The 22,804-nt window shown below is 41.6% G+C and overlaps 1 protein-coding gene across 1 annotated transcript in view; it reads right to left on the bottom strand.

The window, feature by feature from the left end:
- Positions 1 to 3,321: 3,321 nt before the first annotated feature.
- LOC100232098 (vesicle-associated membrane protein 2) overlaps positions 3,322 to 22,804 on the bottom strand; it is a 53,182-nt gene continuing 33,699 nt past the window's right edge. Inside the window, exons 2-5 of the mRNA XM_030280694.4 lie at positions 21,675 to 21,792; positions 16,630 to 16,788; positions 14,665 to 14,716; positions 3,322 to 12,275 (exon numbers count right to left, since the gene is read on the bottom strand). Of these exons, the coding sequence (XP_030136554.1) occupies positions 12,259 to 12,275; positions 14,665 to 14,716; positions 16,630 to 16,788; positions 21,675 to 21,792 (346 nt within the window). The 3' untranslated portion in view covers positions 3,322 to 12,258. The remainder of the gene's footprint in view (positions 12,276 to 14,664; positions 14,717 to 16,629; positions 16,789 to 21,674; positions 21,793 to 22,804) is intronic.

Genomic DNA, 22,804 nt, shown 5'->3' with positions numbered 1-22,804 from the left:
GCTGAGTGCAGTAGGCAAGTTTTACTTTTGCCATAAAAAACCTTGGGGGGGAAGAAAAAGTCACATAAGCTGTGAGACTTTTGAGTAAAACAAAAGACTGAATTGAAACTGTTAGGTGATTTGATAGGCAGTGTCTCAGGTCCCCTGGCTGCCATCTGGCTGAGCACTGGATGAATCAATAAGATTTGTTTTGCTGATAAAGGCAGGAGAATTTGGATCAAATTCATTATTGAGGATATCGCTTACTATTGATTCAACAATGATAATTTTGTTGGTCCTAAACTATAGAGATAAGAAAAAGAGATTAAAAGACCCAGCAAGAGTAACAGGATGATTAGGATGACTGCCATGGGGCTGAAGGGTAAAGGCAATTGTGAGAAATTCTATGATGGTAGTAAGATATTTCAGGTTTCTTCAATGCAGACACCAAAACATTTGTGGCACCATGTACAGCACTTAGAAAACCTTTACTCAGGGCAGAGAGCTGAGACCTGCATTGGTCAGAAGAGATGGAACTGGCAAATGTGCATGGATGTACTGTCAGGATGCCCAAGAATATGGGCAGTCAAACTGAAGAAGAACAGCAAACAAAAGAGTAAGAGCTATACATTGTGCCCAGATAGTAAGCAGAACAATAAAAAGAGGTTTTGAGCCAGCTCAGAAATAAAGTTCACATCGAGCTTTCTAGAGGATTGAAGCATGCCAAGAGTGTGTGTGGTTATGAAATGATGACTGATAAGCAGGTAAAAGGATAGCAAAACTAATCCAGACACTTCCTGGTGATAAAACGATTGAACTTTGTCACTGAAACTTGTAGGTGTCTTCAGAGTCAGACATTAAAAGGAGATTAAAAGTATTCTTTGCCAGGGCAATGTGTGCATTGTAATTACTGGTTTACATTCCCAGATCCTCAAGCACTATTAACCCCAGTGTTCCTTGGGGCATGACACTTTCAGATGCTTCCTTTCTGCATCCTATTCAAAACTGAACTGACTCACTGGACAGTCTGATCTGAGAGAAGGAATTCTTCCTTGTCTCCCTGGTCATTTGACTCACTAGTGAGAATTTTTGGTTTTCTCTCTTCTGTACCTTTTCTTGGATCATTAGAGAGGAAGTTTAACAAAACCTGGATTGGTGCAGGGCCGATCCAGGCAGCTCTTCCAGTGCACTGTCTATATGGATCACTACACATTATATCACAGGAGCATGCACTGGAGAGTTTTGGGGAGCCTTTCCAACTCCTGCTGTAACTGGACTGTGGAGCAGGTGTTTTCTAGGCTGAGCCAGGGAAGGTGTAAATAGCTTGATGTTGTGTTGTACATTTTCTAGTAAAAAGAACAACCTGTCTGTCATTAGGTAAGTACTAGAAGCCAAATTATCCAACCCACTGACTACGTTTTACAGAGTAAATCTGCATTATGGCCAACAGGATGTAGAAACACCAGGCTTTGCTTGCCTTTGTAAAGCAGTCAGCCAACAGCTGTTAAATTCTAATTACACTGTTCAGATGACAAGAGTGTTATTTCTGCAGAATCATTCAAAAAACTGCCCCTTAAAAGTGTAATAGTACAGTCCTAGGAAATTCCCCCAGTAAAATGCACTGGTTATGGTTACCACAGCCTGGCAAGAGCTTTTGATGATAGCTGCCCAACCACAGGCAGTGTTACAAGGTTATGTTCCTCTAGATTAGAAACTCCTGGGAAAGCAAAAAAAGCTGTCTTGGCTCTATACTAGTTATCACTGCCTTCCCCTCTTTCTTATGGAACTCGAGCAGTTTACCAACGTTTCTTCTCAGATTTCAGTTTTGACCATCTTTAGTCATGTGAGACTTTTTTTTTTAAATTTAAAACTGTCGGGTGCACTTAAAAGCACTTATTCATTCACTTACCTTCAGGTACTTCAGCTTACAAAGCAAAGTGTACAGGCAGTCACCTCAAGGACTGTTTTCTCTTTGAACTGTCTTGTACTGACTTTCCAAAGCATGTGCATGTCCCAAGAGCTCATCACCCCACACAATTTAATAATTTCTAGTAAGAAGCTCTTCTTTCTGCTCCCTGAAATGCCATGAATTAGGCAAATCTGACCAGAATAAGATAGATTTTTCATATAATCTTACTGATTCTTCCACACCCATCTAAATATCTCCATTATTTAAAACATAACTTCATTTTCACTTGTTTTTATCATCTACTAGAATTCTATGTAAGCTCAAGAATCAGAAACTGGGATTTTTTTTTCAACAAAACTGAGCTAATTACACAACCTTGCTGTAAGAGTGCTAGTGGAGCATCAGCCCATTGTACTCCCATAATGAGCCCCACTTTGGCTTTGATCAGTATCCTGTGTCCTTTAATATCATGTTCACATGCACCAGTCAACATAATTCACTTTCTCTTTTCATCCTTATTTGTTGTTTCACATAGACCAGAATGTGCAATGTATGAAATCAGTGATTGCTTTGTCTCCTTTTAGACTCAAAAGTGTCCCCAGCTGATTGCCAGGTGCACTGAGTTACCAAGGGCAAAGCTATAGTTTTACTAATAAAGAGCATTCATTTAAAAAGGCATCTTGACATTACCTGGGTTTGGGGTGGGGACAGACAATAATGTGCCTTTTATGTGTTCTGAGATCATTTGCAACAAAATTAGAGAAGTTGTTGAATAATGCCCCCGATGCATTGAAGGTGTGGAGTTACTGTGATGCTTATGCAATTTAAAATTTAGGTGTAGGCGCTAGGAAGGGAGAAAAGCAGCTTCCAACCCTTGTCCCTTCAAAGGGCTTAGTTGCTCATTAGGAATAACCATGGCAACAGTTACCATGCCCCATTAATCCATCACACAAGTGGCCAGCACCAGCTGCTTCAAGTTAAGGCAGGAGAGGACCCTGCAAGACTCTGTATTCCCCTCTCTGGAAATCCTTCTTTCTTCATCCAAAATCTGTCCAATGCACACCAAATTGGTGAACTATCAGTATTTCAGAGCATTGCATTCCCCAAGTTCCCCATGTCCCGTAAACATGAAAACCCATGTTACCATTAAGAAAATTAATATGGTCAAATGCACTAAATACATTTTCTCATCTGCTCCTATTCACCATTTGTTAATGTTTGTATATTTTTGTACTGGGTTCATTACTGTTTATACCACAGAAGTGCTTTTTTTTTCTTTTCTATTACACTGAACATGTAAAATCTCAGTGCGAATTAGAAAATCGTCATTTCTAGGAGTCTCTAGTATTTTACACAGAGAGGGAATGAAATCTGAAGCTACTGAACTGTCCTTAAACTGTGTGTATTGGGAACAGAATGATACAAACTCCAACTTACTTAAAACAAGATTTATTGGCACAAACATACATGTTACAAACGTCTACGATACTCTTGGAAAATATGTTCACCACTTCAAAAAAATCACTGTTTACAGAAAAAGTACAGTAATATCAAACTTTGTAAGTCATCACAATTTCAGCATCAAAATACATGCATTATCATTTATAAATGAAAATCCACTGACCTCCAGGTAAAGCACTTTAAGAAATGTCCTGGTCTCCACCACATTATTTTTTCCTCTCCAGATAGTTCCAATAAGGTGCAAATGGGTTGTTTTCTGTAGAGGCACGAATCACAGCTCCTTGCCCAGTACAGCTGAGTCTATGAGGTGAGAGATGCTGTTCTCAGCACAGACTTTCAGCTCCTTTCTGAGTGTCTTACTACAGAGCTTAACACCACTGTGTGGCCTTTAAAAGAATGCAACTAGAGATTTGGTCTGGAGTTTGGGCTTTTAGAAGGGCAACTGAAAACTTATTTCTGGTTGTTCCCGTTACAGGAAGTAAAGCTTGATGAATCACTAGGAAAGAGGTAGAAGAAAGGTTTTTATTTTGCAGTGCCATTCCATCAGCATTTGAAACAGGTGGCATTGCCAAGGATACTTGTGAGGAGAAAGAGCAACCTCAGTAAATCCTCTTCTTTCTTTGGTGTCAGTCTAGTAACTCAGCAGCCACTCAAGATTTTGTCCCTGACCTCAGACAGCATGGAACAAGACTTCAGCAGCTGTCCTGACTCTGATTCTACGCCTATTCAGTGTCAGAGAAGCAGGCTTCACACACACACACAGGGGAGAGAATGCACCGATGTCCTCAGCACAATCACACCTGCCTTAGTCCAATGGCAACAAGAAAGAAAGAAAATTTCTTGATGTCAGTGGAAGTTCTTTGAAAAAAGGGGTGTTGCACTTAATTCCACTAGATCTGAATTTGATTCCGATCAGATCAGTGCACAACAGAACAAAAAGGCAAAACCATAAACCACATGCACTTATAAAGGTGTTTCCTGCACTTTTATCAGTCTCAGTAGAACATACCCAATGATGGAATTTGTTGTGGAGCCACGGGCCTTGGAGATTTTCAAATCTCACTGAGACAAAACCCATGGAACCTGCCCCAGCCTCAAAGGCAGCCTTGCCTCGAGCTGGACATTTTTTGTTATCATTCAAAGGAAAGGCTTTTCCTCTTCTGAACTAGAACATGGCACAGATTCCATGCCAGGCCTGGGTTTAGCAAGGACAAATGAGGGGTTTTGTTGTTAAACAGAAAATAGACATTGACTGAATGCTTAGGCACATGTTGAAGCCACTTCCAGTCCTGGGCACGCCTTGCTCCTCACTCCAGGCTGGTGAGTTTGAGACACTGCAGTGCTGACTGATTACACAAACACCTCCAGAGGCTGCTCTTCTCTTCTTTGCTAACACTCAAGCATTAAGTCATTAAGGAAAATACTAATTAGCTGGCTATGAACTCATTTCCTGCAATGAGCATAACAAGCTTATAATAAGAGTTCATATATTGCCACTTAGAGGACTTTTTACGCTGCAAAGCAAACTAAGGTTGCTCACAGTAGACAGTGGCTGTTTCATCTCTTTCTTATTTGGAAGGAGAACATCTCACACAAATGGCAAATGCCTGTCTACATATATAAGCACTTTCTTTGGAAAGGGGAAGGAAAAAAGAATAGAAGTCATCAAATAAAATTTTAACCTCTACACAGTTGGTGCATCCCCCTCAGAAAGTATTTTTGCAACAGACAAAGCATGTTTTTAAGTCCTGCTCTTGAGTAGGAGGGGCTAATTTCTAATCTTTCAGTGATGCTGATAAACCTCATGTGAGTAATATTTTACCACGTTTGTGGTTGGGGGAGGGAGGATGTTTCATTTACAAAAATAATGATGTTTTTCATGACAAGTAGTGAGCTATCTGTAACATTTTATTGTGCAGACCTGTGAGTGTGTCATAGCAATATTAGCATTTTATTGTCTGGGGAAAAAAGTAGATGGAACACAGACTGAAGTTAGCTTTTCTAATGAGAAAAAATATATATTCTTTCATCTATAGTTAAGCTTTGGAAACTAATTATTTGAGTAGTTTTATAGCTGCTAATTGCTTAAATAATACATAAATAAGTAATGGTTAAACTTTATACTGATAGTCTTTACCATACATTTCTACTTTTAATCAGAATATTTTTTTCCCTTTGGGTTGCATTAAAGACTGAACTTGCATTATTTAGTAGCTTGCTAGTGGCATGTAGTCATTCCAATCACTGAATTTTCAGTTCCAGCTAAGATTACTTTCATTAATAAAGAAATTTTAGCAAACTTTCAGATCAATACTATAAATATTAATAGCTAAACTTCTGAAAAAAAAAAGTATTGTGCATTTGTAGATCCATTATATGCACTATCTCAATCCTTGATCTTACAAAGAAAATAATTGCAGCTGCCATTATATTTTACTGTAAACCTGCAATGTATCAGGGGTAGAAACTGATTTAATTCTTTTAAACCTTTCCTCACAAAAAGCTCAGACCACCACTATGTATTCACATATACATACTGGAAGGTAATGGATTCAACAAAGGGTTTTTTTATCCTCCCCTTAGACCATTTACAGGTGGACAAGCACAGGAACTGGAAAGGATCAAGAGTAACCAAAATAATCACACTGTGTCAAAAAGATTCCATTACTGAGCCCAAACTGCTCTAGGACAAAGTGGACATTCAGGCTGGATCTTTACTGCCCCAAGCATTCTGAAATCCTAATTTGACTGAAGTCCTTGGCCACTGCTGCAGCTGCCAGCAGCCCCATTATCTGGGGTTAGAACACCCCAAAAGGTGCTCTCTGCAAAGAATGCTGCACCATCCTTCCTGCATCTGTCTCCTGCATTGTCCAGGAAAAACACTACCATCTGTCATAGTTCATTGTAAGTATTTTAATTTGATAGAAAAGCACTGCTTAATTTTAATATAGAAAGGGTTCTCTTAGGTAGAATCACTTAAAAAAAGGATTTTACTGAATGTTAGCAATATTTCACTTGCACCATTTCCCAATTTACAATATTGTGACTACCACAACATCCTTATTTACTGTTTCCTCTATTTTCAACAAAATTAATGAAATTACTGTTATAAGAACTGTTAAATAAATTCGATTAAAATTCCAGTGTTACAATTTAAGGTAGTATAGCAAAAATGCTGTTGTTTAGTCTTATTTGTATCCCATAATTTTGAAGCAAATGGAGACCCAGGAGCCACATTCTGCTGAGCAGAGAGGGGAGGTTTGAGGAGAGCTGGGTGTTGTGGGAGGAGGTTCAGCTTCAGCCAAGCCCCACCTGAGCTCGGGCTGAGAGCAGCAGTGACAGCACGGCACAAGGCAGGGAGTCAGCCCAGAGGGCAGAACAGCCCCAAAATTCTGTGCTACAAATACACTACACTCCAAAACCACAATGGCTTTCTAAGAGAACAGAAAGAAACTTGAAGAATAATGGATAAACCAGACACTGTGAGAAGAGCTAAAGAATGGAGAAGGTTTTTTGGTAATTGTCTTTGTTGTTCTCTATGAGATTTTCTCTTTGAGAACAAGTACTTTGCCCTTTTAAACTTCTAGTACGTGGCTTCTTTGGTTGAATAGAGCGTTACGTGCAAACCACGAGGCTGTATTCATGTTTTGAAGAGGTGCAGGTTCTGGGTTTTGCTTTGGAGAGTTAGCAGGTGTGATACACTCATGACAGAATGAGGTTACTGCAGGAGTGACTCATTGTTGAATAATCAAGTGTTTACTCCACCAAAACTGCATGTAACCAGACTGCCACCGTTTTCTGCTTTATTCTAAGATGTAGCTTTTAAATGTCAGTGCATCAGGAAGGAAGGCAAACTCCTTGGGTGGCTCAGATCTCTTTATGCATGTGTTTAAAGGCAGAGAGCCTTAGGGTTCTCAATGGAGAAGAAAAACTCCTGAGCACATCAATTAAGACACACATTAATCCACTGAGGAAGAGAAATTAACTTAAGAGGAAAACAAAATCCTTTCACGAAGTATTTCTGAAGTAGACCAGATGGAGAAAGAACAACTGGTGTGAGGTTCTGGTTTGGTCGTTTCATATATCCCAATCTAGTATCTCTCCTGACAAATATGTTACCACTTGAGAAATCTTCAGCCAGTAATTTCTTTAGCTACAATTCATTTTTTTCAAACTACTTTCTTCAGCCTTTTGAATTTGCTTTTAAAGAAGCTAATTTGAGGATGCTTGTGCTTTCTCTGGCTCAAATGTATCTTGTCCAGCAACAGGGTCCTGAATCAGGTGAGGAAGAACTGGCTGGAAGAGCATCTGAGTCTTCTGACGAGATACAGGGCCCAAAGTTATGATCTGTTACAGTCTAAAGTTCAGGTCAGGATGCAAATCCAGATCAAAGAGACTTTGAGGCCTGTCTCTAATACTCACTGTGTACATTGGGAGAGAGCCCAGTGCCTTTTAAGGCTGCTGGTTCAGCCTCTTCCCTGTTTAAAGGGCAGCGGGAGCAGGGCTGAGAGATAAATCCGGGATCATACCCAAGTGCTCCCTAGGTTATTTGTGAAGGGCTCCCACCAACATGCAATCAAGGTGCTCTCTTAAAAAAAAAGAATAGATCATGCATATTCCCTCTGTGTGGATAATCTCCCACAGAATAGAGAAAATTCACTCTGTGAAAGCATGAAAGAGTTGAGATCCAGCTTCTAAAAGTTCCTCAAGTTCCCCTCCCATGGTCAATGCCCTTCTAAACAGCAGACCATTTTGCAGGTATGCTCTAATATTGATGCCAAGTCAAGAACTTGGTCTTAAGAGCTAAAATCCATTGTATTCAGACAAGACGTACTGCAGCTGCTCATAAAATTAAAGTTAGGTGAAGCCTTGTCACAGGAGCAGTGACAGCAACTGTGGAATTTGAAAAGGTCTTGCTACTCAGACAAAACTATAACAGATGAGGCTGTTCTAATAAATTCCTTGCACAGCCAATAATGTCCTGCACTTCTGTCACTGAGTGTTTAAGTCACTTATTGCAGATCACTATATAAAAAGAAAAAAAGCCAAATATTTTACTTGCCTGAACTGTTCCCGGGGCTAACATCATGGGGGTTCCAACTGAATGAAAGTGCTCATAAGTCCAACTGGACTACATTTCTAAATCACCCCTTATCTTCCAGACCCAAGGTTATATTCAGAATCCTTATCAGATTCTCCCATCCTCCTTCTGGATGGGATTGATGGTACTGATCAGGTTCCACTCTGTTGGATTGACTGTGCTGCTATGCAATACTGCCATGTGAAAATCAGGTCAAGTACCTCATTAGGGCTTCCACACTAAGTTTTCCTGCCAAATTATGTGCAACACTGTTTGGGGGTTTAAAGCCACATGTGTGTTTTGGGTTAAAAACATCTGTTTTTGGGTTTAAAGCCACATCTGTGTCACTGCAACTTGAGCTAAATTGGAGAGAAAGTGTGCCTTAATAGCCTGTTGATAGTGGGTGCAAGCAACACTTGTTCAAGCTCAGAAGCTGATGTAGGATCATTGACAAATCACTGAGAAGCCAAGCAGCAGCCATGGTACAGGCACTGAGCAGCTGTTAACCCCTTCCTTTCAGCTGTGCTATGTGTGAAGGGCATCTCCTGCTGCACAGCCTCTGGGATGTGCTCCAGAAAGCAGAGGAGGAGCTTCTGGTCAGGATGGAATATGCAGGTCTCAAACAATAGCTAGTTCTGGATAAAGCTATCAGAAGCACTGCTTCCAGCCAGAAGAGGCCTCAGTTTGGTCCCCAAGGTGGCAGTCAGAAAGCAATGGCCCTGCAGTCCCCTGAGGGTTTGCCAGGGGGTCACTGAAAGGCCCTTTTGTGACGTTTGACCAGCCCAGGCAGTATCACTGGCACAGAGCAGGAGCTGAAATTCTGATTGGTGCTGACTGAACAAGAATGACTGAAGGATTTCATGGAAAATTCACAGGCAGGCAGTTGTAACTGCACGGACATTTCAAATGTAGAAGAGCAGTGGACAGCAATCAATCCTGGCTCCAACGCAAGTGAGATTTCCAGCTGTGTCTATATAGATTGTGCTCTGCACCAGCCTGGCGGATGTGAGAGATGCTGTTGCACAATCTGTGACCCTGAACAGCTCCCCATTACCATATTCTCCTTGCTGAAGGTTTAACCCTCTGCAAGAGCAGTTGAGCTCTGTGCATCAGGGCGAGACATATTTGTTCATGCTCCCTGGGCGGAATTAGAAAGATTACGTGGCTTATCTCACCAACTACAACCAACCACCACAGCACAAGTAGTAGCAAACATTGAGCATTCGAGAGCACACTGTGGGCCAATAACTTTGAAAAGTTAAACACATTAATTTACCATATTTCACCACCACACAGGAGGAAATAGTCAGGAGGAAACATTCTACAGCCCACCTAGAAGGCAGGTTTCTTAACTCTTCCTTGCAAATTCTCACATTTAGCAGTCATCCCCATTAGTTACAATTTTGAGAGAGAGTGAGTCCACATTCCACAGACAACAGTTTCTATTCTCCACTCTCACCTAAAGGTGAGATTTGATTTTGATTATTAACTTGCTTGAACTAACTACATTAGCTGGGAGAATGTGAGCTTTGCATGCTTGTAGCACTTACACTGCAGTTTCATTTGGGAGCTTTGTGTGTTTGTAGCTAGAGGATTCAAACTCTTTAATGTGTATTTGCACTCCTATCAGCTGAGTATCAGTTCAGCCTCCCAGAGGAGAAGGAACATTTGTATTAAGGCTCAGTATCAGCATTTCACCTTCCTGATTGCACCACCTCCAGTAAATGTATCTTCATCTCATGAGTCTCTTCAGCAGAGAAGCCCTGTGAGGACACCACGCTCAGCACGGCTGGGGGTGGCAGGGTCCCACTCTCAGCAGATAATTCCTTCATATCAGATATCTAGTTACCTTAGCAGTTTAAAAAGGCTCCTGAAGTTGAATGGATCATTCCTCTCCCATTGAAAGCTCATTTAGATGCAGCCCTCAGCTGTGTCCCCTCATGGAGCCAGGCCTTCCATCCCTGCTACATTTTTGTCCAGCCCAGGAGGATTTCTGAATTGTTTGTGTTCTCACCCAGTGAAGGACTGAAGTGATCAGGGCACACCAGGGAGTCCACTACCACATTAGTAACTCTGAATATTCAGCTTCATTAAGGCTGGGCCACTTATGACTTAATGATATGAAGTAGTACACATGATTATAAAGTGATAAATATTTGGGGAAAAATGTAACTGGAACCTTTCAATTGATCATTACTTATTCTTTCTGCAAAATTCTACTTTAGCACAATTTATATATAGGTTCACAGCATCAAACTGGTCAGGCTCTCAATTTGTTTTAATCTAAAACCGTATCAAGAGAGATAGTCCACAGTGGGAATATTTACACTACTATTGTCACTGTTTCTTTTCCCTAGATAAATTGCAGACAAAAAACCCCAACCCAGCAAATTATTATTTTTTTAATTCTATGGATTATTTTTAGAAATTTTGAAGGAGTTATCCTAAAAAGACCCTTTTCTGAATTTCCTGGCTCAAAATTTGATAAATTCATTTTTAGTTTGGTTAAGGATGATTAAATTATTCACTGTTTTAAAAAGAAAAGCAAGAATTTCACAAGAGCATAAAGAACTTTCTCTCAAGCCACAATATATAATTTCTTATAATTACATCAAATGTTAGTTTAAATTAATTGAGTATAATAGGTATCTCAGCTGAGCACTTTACAAAGATGACAGTATGGTTTATGAACTATCCACATGCACAAATTAAAATATATCTTTTTAAAGCCTATTAACACCACTACTCTGAACAGTGTTTCTGTTCCTTCCTCTTCTCCAGGAAAGCTCTGCTAGGCATCCTTCCCTTTCTCAGCCTCTCCCCACTGTTCCCCCCACCTTCTCCCTGATTTTTGAACCATCCTGGCAGTGGGGACCATTTCTGCAAACTGCAGAGGCAGCTTCCTCTGCCGAGCTGGGCAGCCCCAGACATCACCAACGCTGCTCACGGGCTTCAGCTCAGGGCCTGATTACTGGGGATTGGCATCCAAGAGATGTCCCATGAAACCTGACAAATGGTGCCTTGAGTTTTCAGCAAGAGACTGTACCTGAGTCATTTGTGATGTTTGTATTGCCACTTCTGGATTTCACTTGGCTTTTTCAGGACTGTCCTAGCTAACACTTTTTGTCTGTCACACAGGTTTTTTTTTCCTTTCTGACTTTCAGCTTGAGGCCATCTTGGTTGTTCACAACACCATGAGGTGTTTTCCATAAGGAAAAAAATTAAATCCATAAAAGATGACAAACCAGTCTTAATTTATTTTCTGTGGACAGTGTTTTTAGACTTGGATTCTACATCTAATCTCAAAGAAATCTGTGTTTGATTGGCTAAATTGAAATATGATATCTTACATGAATACTTACAAGTATCCCTCTCTTCACTGGGAGTAACAGATACATCTGACAATGGATTTTGCCATCCAACTTTAGGAGCTTTAGGAGAATTTTGGTCCTAATGTTTGCTGCAACCTTAGATGTGGGTCCAATCCACCCAGCAGTGTCCCTTTAAAGAGGAGCTTCCCCACAGCTGCATTCTCTGATTCTGAGATGTTTTAGGATGCTTTTCATATACTACAGTTTCTGAAGGTCAGTGCATACACATCTTAAGACACAGTGATTAGACAGTGTATGGAACTACTTGGCAGTATTTAGCTGGTACAGTTTCTTGTGGAAACAACAGAATTCCAAAATACACCACACTGAATGCTTATGGGTTATTACAAGCAAAAATCCCAAGACACCGGGAATTAAAAAGCGGAGTTCAACAAAGGAACACTGATATCGTCGGTTGATATGAACAAAGGTGTGCCAAGTCTTCCTTCTCTGCTTTTTCAAGTGGAGAAATAAACTGGGAAATGAAGCAGAAGGAAAGAAAGATTAAAAAAAGGACAAAACCCAGGAGTTATTACAGAGTTACTCTTGTGCTTTATCTTACAGCAGTGAAGGGAGGCTGCAGACAGGTGGGGGTCGGTCTCTCCCACCGGGCAGCACTGACAGAACCAGAGGACACAGTCTCAAGCTATGTCAGGGAAGGTATAGGTTGGATATTAGGAAAAAAATTTTCACTGAAAGAATAATAAAGTACTGGAACTGTCTTCCCAGGGAGGTGGTGGAATCACCATCTCTGGATGTGTTTAAAAAAAGACTGGACATGGTGCTGTAGTCTAGTTAAGGTGTTAGGGCATAGGTTGGACTTGATGATCTTATAGGTCTCTTCCAACCTCATTATTCTGTGATTCTGTGTGGGGTCAGAGGATTGCAAACATCTTTAGCACCTCTTAGCTGAAGGAGCGTGACGTGTCTGGCATGCAGTATTTCTTCCACAGGAATGCTCCTCCTGTGTCCAAGGGAATTTGGAGGGGAAACTGGAGTAGAAAGCAGGGGAGACTGTGGCTTAAAAGGCAGAAAGGGCAAGGGCTGAAGTGATGCCAGCTGCTGTCCCCAGCCCCAGCAAAGCCATGTGCTGTTCTGCACCCTCCTGCGGGCAGCTCGGGCCGTTCAGCGCCACGGCTGCTGCGAGGAATGGCTCCGTTTGTCTGACCTACAGCCACCCCCATGGAGAGCACAGCCTTGTTCCCACTCAAATCACACTGGAAAAGCCATGCAGGCCTTGTCCAACAGCACGTGGATGCTTGATGTCTATATGATTTAAACATATACTTTAGAGCTATTGTAAATAAACAGAGCATTGAGTTAAATACACAAGGTCCTTCCTTAAGCTGCAACCTTTAGGCACTTATCACAGAGGAATCCATTTGAAAAATAATTTGAACAACAGCTACACTCAAATCTCACTGACCTGATCTCCCTGTGGTGAGCCACGGCCTGGGTTGAACAACAGGACACTCAAGTCTATGATTAAATACCCTAAACTCAACCTAACCCATATCGAGTCTGCACTGTCTTTTTTTTGGAGTTTTTTTTTTTTGTTTTGTTTTTCTTTTTTTTTTTTTCTTTTTTTAACTTAACAGGACAGGCGTCCAACATTTTAAACCAGAAGTGAAGCAATAGTCTTACTTAGATATGTTTCAACCTAAACTTCCATGGAGGAGATGTGAGCTATCTTGACCACTTTTTACTTTCTTGTTAAGACTCAGATAATGCTCAATGAGGAATATATACCCAGCAGTTAGTTCAATGGCTGCACATCTTTTGTCTGGTTGCTGCACAATTGAGTACCCAGTTAATATGGTTAATTAATATCTAACCATTTCCCATTCTTGCTGCATCAGTGTTACGAAACCCTGGAATTATTCTGGGTCACTCTGGTGCCAGCACTCATAAGGCTAATAAACTGTCACATGTATCTCATTCCTTTTAGTCATGTTTACAGGTGATCCTGTAAGCTTTCTTTACAGGAACAACAGAGGAAAATGGAAACATGCTGAGTATCAGGCATGTAACTTGAGAGCTGGGAATTAACTCACATCCACAGTCTGGCCTTCTGGTGAATCTCTTCTGGGTTCCTACCTGCATTGTGTATCTGAGGAAATCTCCCTTTTAGGAGTTAATGCCATATTACAGTTATGTCACCTAACAGCTGTTGCTAACACAGGGTTACATAAATGAAATGTTCAGTTCCTGTCATTACAAGGCCCCTGAGTCCCAAGCAGTATGACTAATGTTATTCATTCATAGCTAACTTCCCCACAACAACTGTGTAGATCGAGATGATCTTTTGAGAAAAGAAGTCAGTGAGACTTTGGGCCATCTTTAACAACATTTGGGCATTCAAGGTGCACAAGGATCTTTGGAAACACTGACATCTCAAATTCTAGCTGATATGGCAGACACCAGGCACCTACACGCTTCTAAAACATTCACCAGATGCCTGTTTGCCTGTGTGCCTTCACCCTCTTTTTATAGGCATGAGGTATTTCAAGAATTACTGTTCTTAGTAGAAAACACCAGGACAGTGATAGTCATCATAATGAAAGGAAGATCTCTGAGACTGCATTTATTTAAAACATAAAAAGGGAGAGCTTTTAATCCTAGGGAAAGTTATGTAACATGCTAATGTAAAAAACATTAAATGTCAACAAATTCTGCCAATATGTGTTCAGGGAGTTTGCAGTAATTCTCACTATGAAAGCATAACACTAGAAGGGAAATTTCACAAATTAATCAGTTTAAATATTTTATATCCATTTTTTCATTGTTTTGTTTTTTAATGTATCAGCCATTCTTAAGTCACAAACTATTGAGATCAAAAATAAAAGTGAAAATGAATTACTCACTTATAATTATAATGAGAATGACTGCGCATACTACACCGAGGATGATCATCATCTATAAAAAGAAAGTTATAAGAAAGAAAAAGAGAAAGTCAGGTTTTCGGATGAAAGACATTAACCCCTCTATTATTTTTTTTTTACTTAGTGACTCATTCCTCATACTTTTAACTCTTGTAAAGACTAACTGCAAAACACTTGCTAAGGCCCCATACTTAGTGTTGGTTTTAAAATTGACAACGGACAGAGCCTCTTGTCAAAGCTGGCCAGTTTGCCAGGTAAAGATGCTGTGACCAACCTCAACCATTCCCAGGCAGCAAAGAAAAACTCAATTTCCAAAGTAAAACAGCTCCCAGTGGCTGGGTTCACACTTGACACAGAATCACCTCATCCCTTCTCGCCACGCTCCTGAGTCAGTGAAGAGGCAGCTGGAGCTGCCCAGAGCTGTTTGTGCTGCTGCTGGTGAGACAGGGAGCCCATGCTAGCAGGTTCTCCTGCAAACAGCTGAGTGCAAAGCAGGAGCCTTCTCCCCCAGGAGCAGGAGAGAAGCTGTGCAGCTGTGCAGAGCCCACAGCAGCAGGGAGCTGCCTCAGAGCTCCCCTGAGACTCTCTGGGAGCTGATGAGCCCTCCAAGGATGCTGCAGTCCAGTTGCCATTATTGCCCCAGTGAGCAGAAAGAATGAAAACCAGCAAATGTGGGCACGTCGAATCAAGGCTTTCATTCCTCCTAACATGAGGACAGAGCCAGCCATTGGCTTGCAGCAGATTCTTTTTAAATTTCTTCCCTCTCTTTCCAGAGTTTGGGAGGCAGAAGAAGGACGGGGAATTGTTTGTCAGGAGAAAGCAGGAAGGGACACTGAGGAAAGGAGAATGAGGGCAGGTTTGAAGGTCTAGTGTAGTGCAGGTCACTGTGGTGACTGCAGTCACATGAGTGAACCTAACTCAAAATCTGTGCCTGTAGCTCCCAAAAGCCCTGCTTCCTGCACTTCTAGACATATCAGTTAAAAGACATACCACCTAAAAGAGGCCCAGAGGACCTGCTTTGTTGAATTTCTAATGTAGATCCTTTTATTTCTGGAGTATTTTTACATGTAGTTTACCCAGAATATTTTGGTTTGCTTTACATTTCATAGCACTGTGGATTGAAGAGACAAAGCAGACAACAGGCAAGTGAGGGATGCATGTGGGATTCTCCCTTGGGAACAGCTGGTTTTATTTGGGTGGACATAAGTAGTCAGCAGGAACATTGGTATTGAGAAACGGAAAGGAAGCTGAACTTTTGGCACAGTGTTCATGGTGGTGGTGCATGAGTAGGAAGAAACAAAGACAAGAGTCTTAGAAGAGTAAGAGGAGACGAAGTTTCTGGGTCCAAAATCCACAAGTGCCGGAGAAGGTCTGAAAAGGCAAAAGGACAGTGAGGCTCCCTCTGCTCTGGGGAAAGGATTAGACTTTGGAGACAGCAGAGGAGGCAGCTGGTTAATCAAAGCCCTGCTCTATCCTAACCAGCCCCTCTTCGTAAGAGACTGTCATTTTCTCCCTTCTCGCAGAAGTTTGTGGAACCCAGTTTTGGGCATTCTTTATGGTTTAACATCCTGAAAAAAAGTCAAATCGATGATCCCCACAAGGAAAAACTTCTTTTCTCCCACTGTTAGAATTCACTGCACCTGATCAGGTTTTGTGGTTCCCACAGAGAACTGAAACAAATTGACGTGGAATGCTTTCTCATTCCTATTTGAAGGCACTGGGGATGCATCAAAAATTGTATCTACATTTTATAAACTGCAGAAATTATGGGTTCTGGTAAAGATCAAAGTTGCTTGACTTCTGGAGCCTCGAGGTCAAGGCGCCTCTTTTCACCTTGACGAGAAGAGATGACTCAGAGGTGCCATCCTGCAGGCAAAGTCCCACTAAATGCAAGAGAAAGCAATTTCTGCCATGAAGTGATTCCGAACAAGGATTTATATTCCTTACCTTGCAATTTTTCCACCAGTATTTCCTCTTCAGTTTGGCTGCACTAGTCTCAAACTGTGAGGCACCTGCTTGCAATGCATCTGCCCGGTTGTCGAGCTCCGACAGCTTCTGGTCCCTTTCCAGCACCTTGTCCACGTTCATCCTCATGATGTCCACCACCTGTGAGGCACAGACACACCTGAGATTCCTCCCACAGGAAAGCTGAGGGGCGCCCATCTGGTCACACCCTGGAATGTCACACCTCATCCTAAACCCAGCTGTGGGAAATGGAAAACCAGAAACTTCCACAGACACCAGAGGGTTTGCTTTGCAGCCTTGGGAGACGCTTGGACTGATGTAAAAATAAAGTACACAGACATTAAGCAGAAAAACCATAAACTTATGTTTCCATAGTGGTAAGTAAGAATATGACTTTAGATAGTGAGAAACTGCATTGATAAGACGGTGAAGAGTTTATAATGTAGGGGTGTAATTGGACAGAGAGCTGAGAGTTTCGATGTTATAATAGAAGCATTTGTGTATATGTGAGATAGGAGCCCATTGGATAAAAATACACACAGTGCAGCAAAATTAAGTAAAAGTGATAGGTTAGAAAAGCAAAATAAATCCTGTGGCAACTGTCCATTGGATCATAAAGTTGTATATTGCCTTGTAATGAAGAACTTGTGACCACTTTGAGCTATGGCCAACTGCTTGCTCCCCTGAAATCTCACAGCCCCTGAGACTGGTATTTATCTGGGCAATAAATCGTTCTTAGCCCCACAATAGTCTAAAAGCAGCAACAATGGTACCCAGCCTTTTGCCATATGGTGTGAGATGGCATCCCCTGGGCACTGCCTCAAAACCCCAGCCCGTGAAACACCCTCTGTGAGCTACACTGTGCTGGATGCCCTTTGAGGTAGAAAACAGAGACATCACGAAACACCACAGTTGGTTTCATTAAAGTTTTTGACTTCTTTTATACAAAGACCCGATGAAGATCTCTACAGCACAATTTGACTGACATCACTAAGAACAAGCCATTATTTTCCTCGCACATTTCATACCTTCCTTACCTGAAGCAGAGAAACCAGACAGATAAAGGCCACTCTAAAGGGAACTGTATGCATTTCCTTACCAAACAATTTTCTCATTCTGCAGATCTTTTGGGCAAGATGACTTCTCAGCCATGATTTGAAGTCCTGCTTGGAAGTGGAGGAGGAGAATGTTTTACCTGAGCAAATTCAGCCCAAAGAACAGCAGAGAGCTCAGGCTCATTGCACAGCCAGGATACAACAGGCAAGGGCTGTTCATACATTTATTTTATACATTGAGTAAGGTGAAAATTCTCTTCTAGCAAGCCAGTAACTAAATGGAAATCCTGTAGAAAGTCACCACTAATGCAAATGTCAGTGTCACAATCTCAGTAAAGTTCTGTCCAATTTTTCTAGCAGTGAATGAAGCTGATGGTCTGTTAATTCTCATACTCTGTAATAAGGAATTTCATGTTATACATATTTAATAAAATTTGACTATTACCTGCAAAAATCCAGAATTATTTAGAGGATACATCATTCAAATACAGTGAGAGGAAATTGGTAATGAAAGAATCTTTAACAGAACTGGCAAAAGGTCTCAAAAGATTTGTTTCACTTGTCTATCAAACCTAATCCAAACTTTCTTACTTGCTTTTCCAAACCAAAACCTTCTAAGCACTTAACTTCATATAAAACAATAATAATTTTTTTAAAGTATTGATTTCTCAGCTAGTATTTAGTTGAATTATATCTTGGTACAATGATTTGTAGTGAAAATTATAAATTATTTGAAAATGCTGAAACAAAATACTCTACTATTTCCTACCCATTCTCTTAGTTTTTTGGGGGTTTGGTCGGGGTTTTTTCTTTGTTCGTTTGTGGATCTTTTTGTTTGTTTGTTTTTTGTTTGTTTTTTTTTTTTTTCCCATTGTTTTTTTTTGTTGTTGTGGCTCTATTTTGGGGTTTAGTTGGGTTGTTTTGTTTTGGATTTTTTTATGTTGTTTTGTTTTGGGGGTTTTAGGTTTGGTTTTTTGTTTTGTTTGGTGGTTTTGCTTGTGGGTTTTTGATGGGTTTTGTTTGTTTGATTTTGTGTTTGGTGTTGTTTGTTTGTTTGCTTGTTTCCCCACAACTACTTACTGAATCTATGCTGGGTGCAGCGAGATTTGCCCAGGTGAGATTTCATTTTTGTGAAATACATAAAGAAAAGTTTGCCTGGGCCTTAGCGGATGAGCCGCAGGATGCGCGGAGGGGCAGGCGGAGCAGGAGCAGCGAGGCTCTGCTGCCACCGCCCGGCACGGCGGGAAAGGGATGGGAGAAGAGCAGCCCACTTGGTATTTAATAAGTGTCTTTATGGTGCTGATGCCTTAGGATTTAGCTTTTCTGGTTTTCAGCTCCTGTACTGCATTAGTGCATGGCTCTCTGCTCCATTCTGTGCCAGCTGCTGCTCTGCCCCTTATTCACACACAATTCCTCCCCAGGCATCAAACTCAAGGACACCCTGCAGCCTCAGGCTCCAAAAAGTACAGACAAAAGTGAATTGGGGGAGCAAACTGGGGTAAATCACTTCATTAGCTGAAGCTGTAATTGGAGGATTAACCCCTGATATATAAATGGACCAAATTCACAATTGTCTGTAAAACTGGTGCCCATTGTCCACCTTGGGTGCAGCCTCTGGGAGGCTTTGGCTGCCCAAGGTGTGGCTATTGAAGGCCTTCAATAAATACCCACTTTATTCTCTGAATCTCGTCCAGCCTCTGTTCTAAGAGTCACCCCAAGGCATCAGTACAACAATTCATCAAGGTGCAATATGCTAAATATGGTGTGTGTGTGTGTACACACACAGTAAATTGTGTATATAAATTTACAGACATTGCAAATTAGCATATCTAATAAAGATGCCTCAGTGAGAGGCTTAAATGAATGGTGTGTTTTACCCCCTGAGATGGGCCCAATTTTAGTTTACAAGATATGTTTTAGAGGGGACCTCGGTATCTTGAGAGAGCATAAGGCTTTCCAGTCCCCAGCTTGTAAGGCTTTTAAGACGTTTGGCCTTCTGGCCTACCAAAATACCATCACTATGTTAAAATATTAAGTTTTAAAAATTAAAAATATGCATGTTAAGGGTATTGAGAATACATAAAAAGTAAATAAAAAGAAAAGTAAAAAAATCATCATGGCATCACACACTGGATCCCTTGGTGTTACAAACCAGTGTCACCCCAGCAACCTCACAGTGCTGGAAGTGCCAGTTTGCCTCCCTTGGCCATTCTTACATTGTGATTTCCCTGCTTAAAAGCACCTGCTGACCGTGTTCTATCAGCTCCAAACCTGTGAAAAATTCTTCACTGGAAGAGTGACTGGGCACTGGAATCATCTGCCAGGGAGGGGGTGGTGCCACCATCCCTGGAGGTGTTTAACAAAGCTTGGATGTGGCACTGGGTGCCAGGGTTTGGTTGATGTGGATGTGTTAGGGCATGGGTTAGATGACCTTAAAGCTCTTTTCCAACCTAGATCACTGTGTGATTCTCTATCAGCTGCAGCCTCTCTCTCAACTGGAAGGCAAAATCCCCACGAATCCTGGATTTCACCAACATAACCCTCAAATTCAAGAACTACTCATTGTGCCCCCATACTGGGCAAGAGTAACTGCCAAAAGTATGTAATCATCTCCACAAAAAGATGTATTTTCATGGGTCTGAGCGAATAGAGCCAGAATACAACACAAAGCAGGAGTTCACTACCCTCACTGATGCCATCTCTACTGATCTACCTGAAGAGCCCTATGTATCTGTTAGGCATCACTCATTTTAAGATAATAGAAAGCAATTTTTATCATCTTTTAGGGACCGTTACTTTTGCTGTCATTCATATAAACAATTACAGGATCTCCATGGTGTAGCATGTTCAGGACAAGAAATTTATTTCATTATTCTGAACAAAGATAAAAGTTAAAACGTAACATTCCTTTCCCCGCTGGAAGAGGAAATAAAGAGATAAAGAGAGAACCTAGACATTTCTGCAGCCAGAGGATGTTGTAAACACATCTGAGCACCAACAGTGTGGAGACCAGAAAGTCACTGTTCCAAATGTTCAACAAAGAAAAGCTTCTCAAAAAGACAAAGCCCATTTTGACAGGTGTCTTTAACTCATCTTAAGAAATTCATTTGAGTTGGATATTTTGAGGTCTTCTCTACTATCTTTAAAGTGTGCCCGAAGCTTTGGAAAATAAAGGCCTTAGGGCATGTAAGTACATATTTTCTAATGTGTGTTTTATCAAATTGGCATTTAAGGATCACACATGCTCTGTGCACTTCACCACAGACAGTAAGCAACGAGGTCCTTAGTCCTCGGAGGGGTTTAACAATATTCTTTCCTTAATACCCAGCACACTAATGCACACAGCAGGTGTGTAAGGATGCCACAGCTGCCACTGTGCTCCTGGCACAGCCAGGGACCAGAGCAGCAGTGCTGGGCTCACTGCTCCCATTCCCAGAGAGCTGGAGGGACCCTGGCACCACAGCCACGACAAGAGTTTAAGGATCCAAGCTGGAACAGGCACATGGTCCTCCAAGATCAAGAAAAGGAGTGGGGATTTGTGAGAGATGCTGTTATGCCATCATGTGTGGGTGCCTTTCTTTGGGAATAAATTGTGATGATCAATCAATTGAGCTCTTGCTAACGAGCCACCAGCTCAGTTCTGGTGGTTTTAATCTGTCTGGGAGAAGCTGATGGTCTTCTGTCTCTGTGAAGCAGCCTGAGAAATTAGCATCTCACCTTTAGGAGTGCAGGAACACACTTAAAAGAGCTGCTTCCACTATGACATTTACTCCTAACCAGACTGTCTGGGAGGAATTCCTGAACTGGCAGCAATGCCCACATTTAATCTGCAGAGCTGTTCCTGTGCAGGGATGTTTATATTCAGGATCCCTCCTGTGATAAATCTCATTTCCTGGGCCCACTGCCTTCAGGTGAGCAGGAGCTGCACAAGGGAGGGAGGAGCACAGCAGCTCCTTGTGCTGGAGCACTCACCTCATCCACCTGGGCTTGTGTCTGCTGCAGCCTCTTGTTGCTGGACACGTTGGTGGCAGGAGGGGGCCCTGCAGCCCCTGCAGCCCCTGTGGCACCCTGGGCAGATGCTGGAACAGACCTAGGGCAAAACCAGAGAACCAAAGTGACCCAAACCATCTTTATTTGTTCATGACCCCTTTTCTGGAGCTGGTAAAAAGTACCTATTTCTTCAAAGAAGTTTTGAAGTTTCAGAGTACCTTCTTTTTCTTCAAAGGACTTTTCAATTGTTTCAATCCCTGTTTTCCATTCCTGGATCACAGCCCTACTGCTCCATTCTGTTGGACAATACTATTTTCTGACCCAGAGATGGGGCAACTGAGAGGAATTTTAAACACTTTTATTCCATTTTCAGTCTCATGAGAAGGGTGAGACAATACAGATGTTATAATTCACACCATCACAATCAGAAGCCAACTATTTCCTAATTACAGGACACTATAAGCGTTTCTTGGCCTATCAGCTTTTGCCACACAATGCCATAAACGCCTTGAAGCTAATAATCTAAAATTATCCCTTGTGGGTCCTACTACAATGCATCTTTCATAGTTCTATTTCTCTAAAGCCTAGTCTTTTTTGTAAGGCCATCCTTTGAAACTTGTTTCTAGATCAATTTTTCTCTCAGCAATGTCTGTCCTATTCCATGGCATTGCTAAGTCAGAATTTCTTATCTCAAGGTTTGTATACAGAGGCATACTATGTGAGCCTTCTGTCAAGCTTTGCAAATTTTCTACAAATCCATTTCCCACACCGTTCCTTCTCATACCACAATCAGTTTTTACACTATTCCTTGATGGGACTTTATCAAACTCTTCCACCTCCCTCGCTGCTTTTTTAAATGGCAAACAACTCAGGTTATCTACCCTAAATTAGGCCAATGGCCAAACTGATCACAGGCCTGAGGAGCAGGGCAGAGCTTGTGTCCCCTGAAGGAAACCCAGGCTGCTCTGGTACCCTGGGAATGCAGCAGGAGATGGGCTGTGCTGAGTAAGGCACTGCCCTGCTCCTCCTGTTTGCACTTCACCAAGCAAAGATAAACAGAGGGAAACAAACAGAAACAGGAGGAGATCGCATCCATCACAAACACGAGAGAG

The sequence above is a fragment of the Taeniopygia guttata genome, chromosome 9, assembly GCF_048771995.1.
Source record: "Taeniopygia guttata chromosome 9, bTaeGut7.mat, whole genome shotgun sequence".
NCBI lineage: Eukaryota > Metazoa > Chordata > Aves > Passeriformes > Estrildidae > Taeniopygia > Taeniopygia guttata.
The sequence above is the reverse complement of the archived record's forward strand: the minus strand, read 5'-3'. Positions and strand labels throughout refer to the sequence as shown.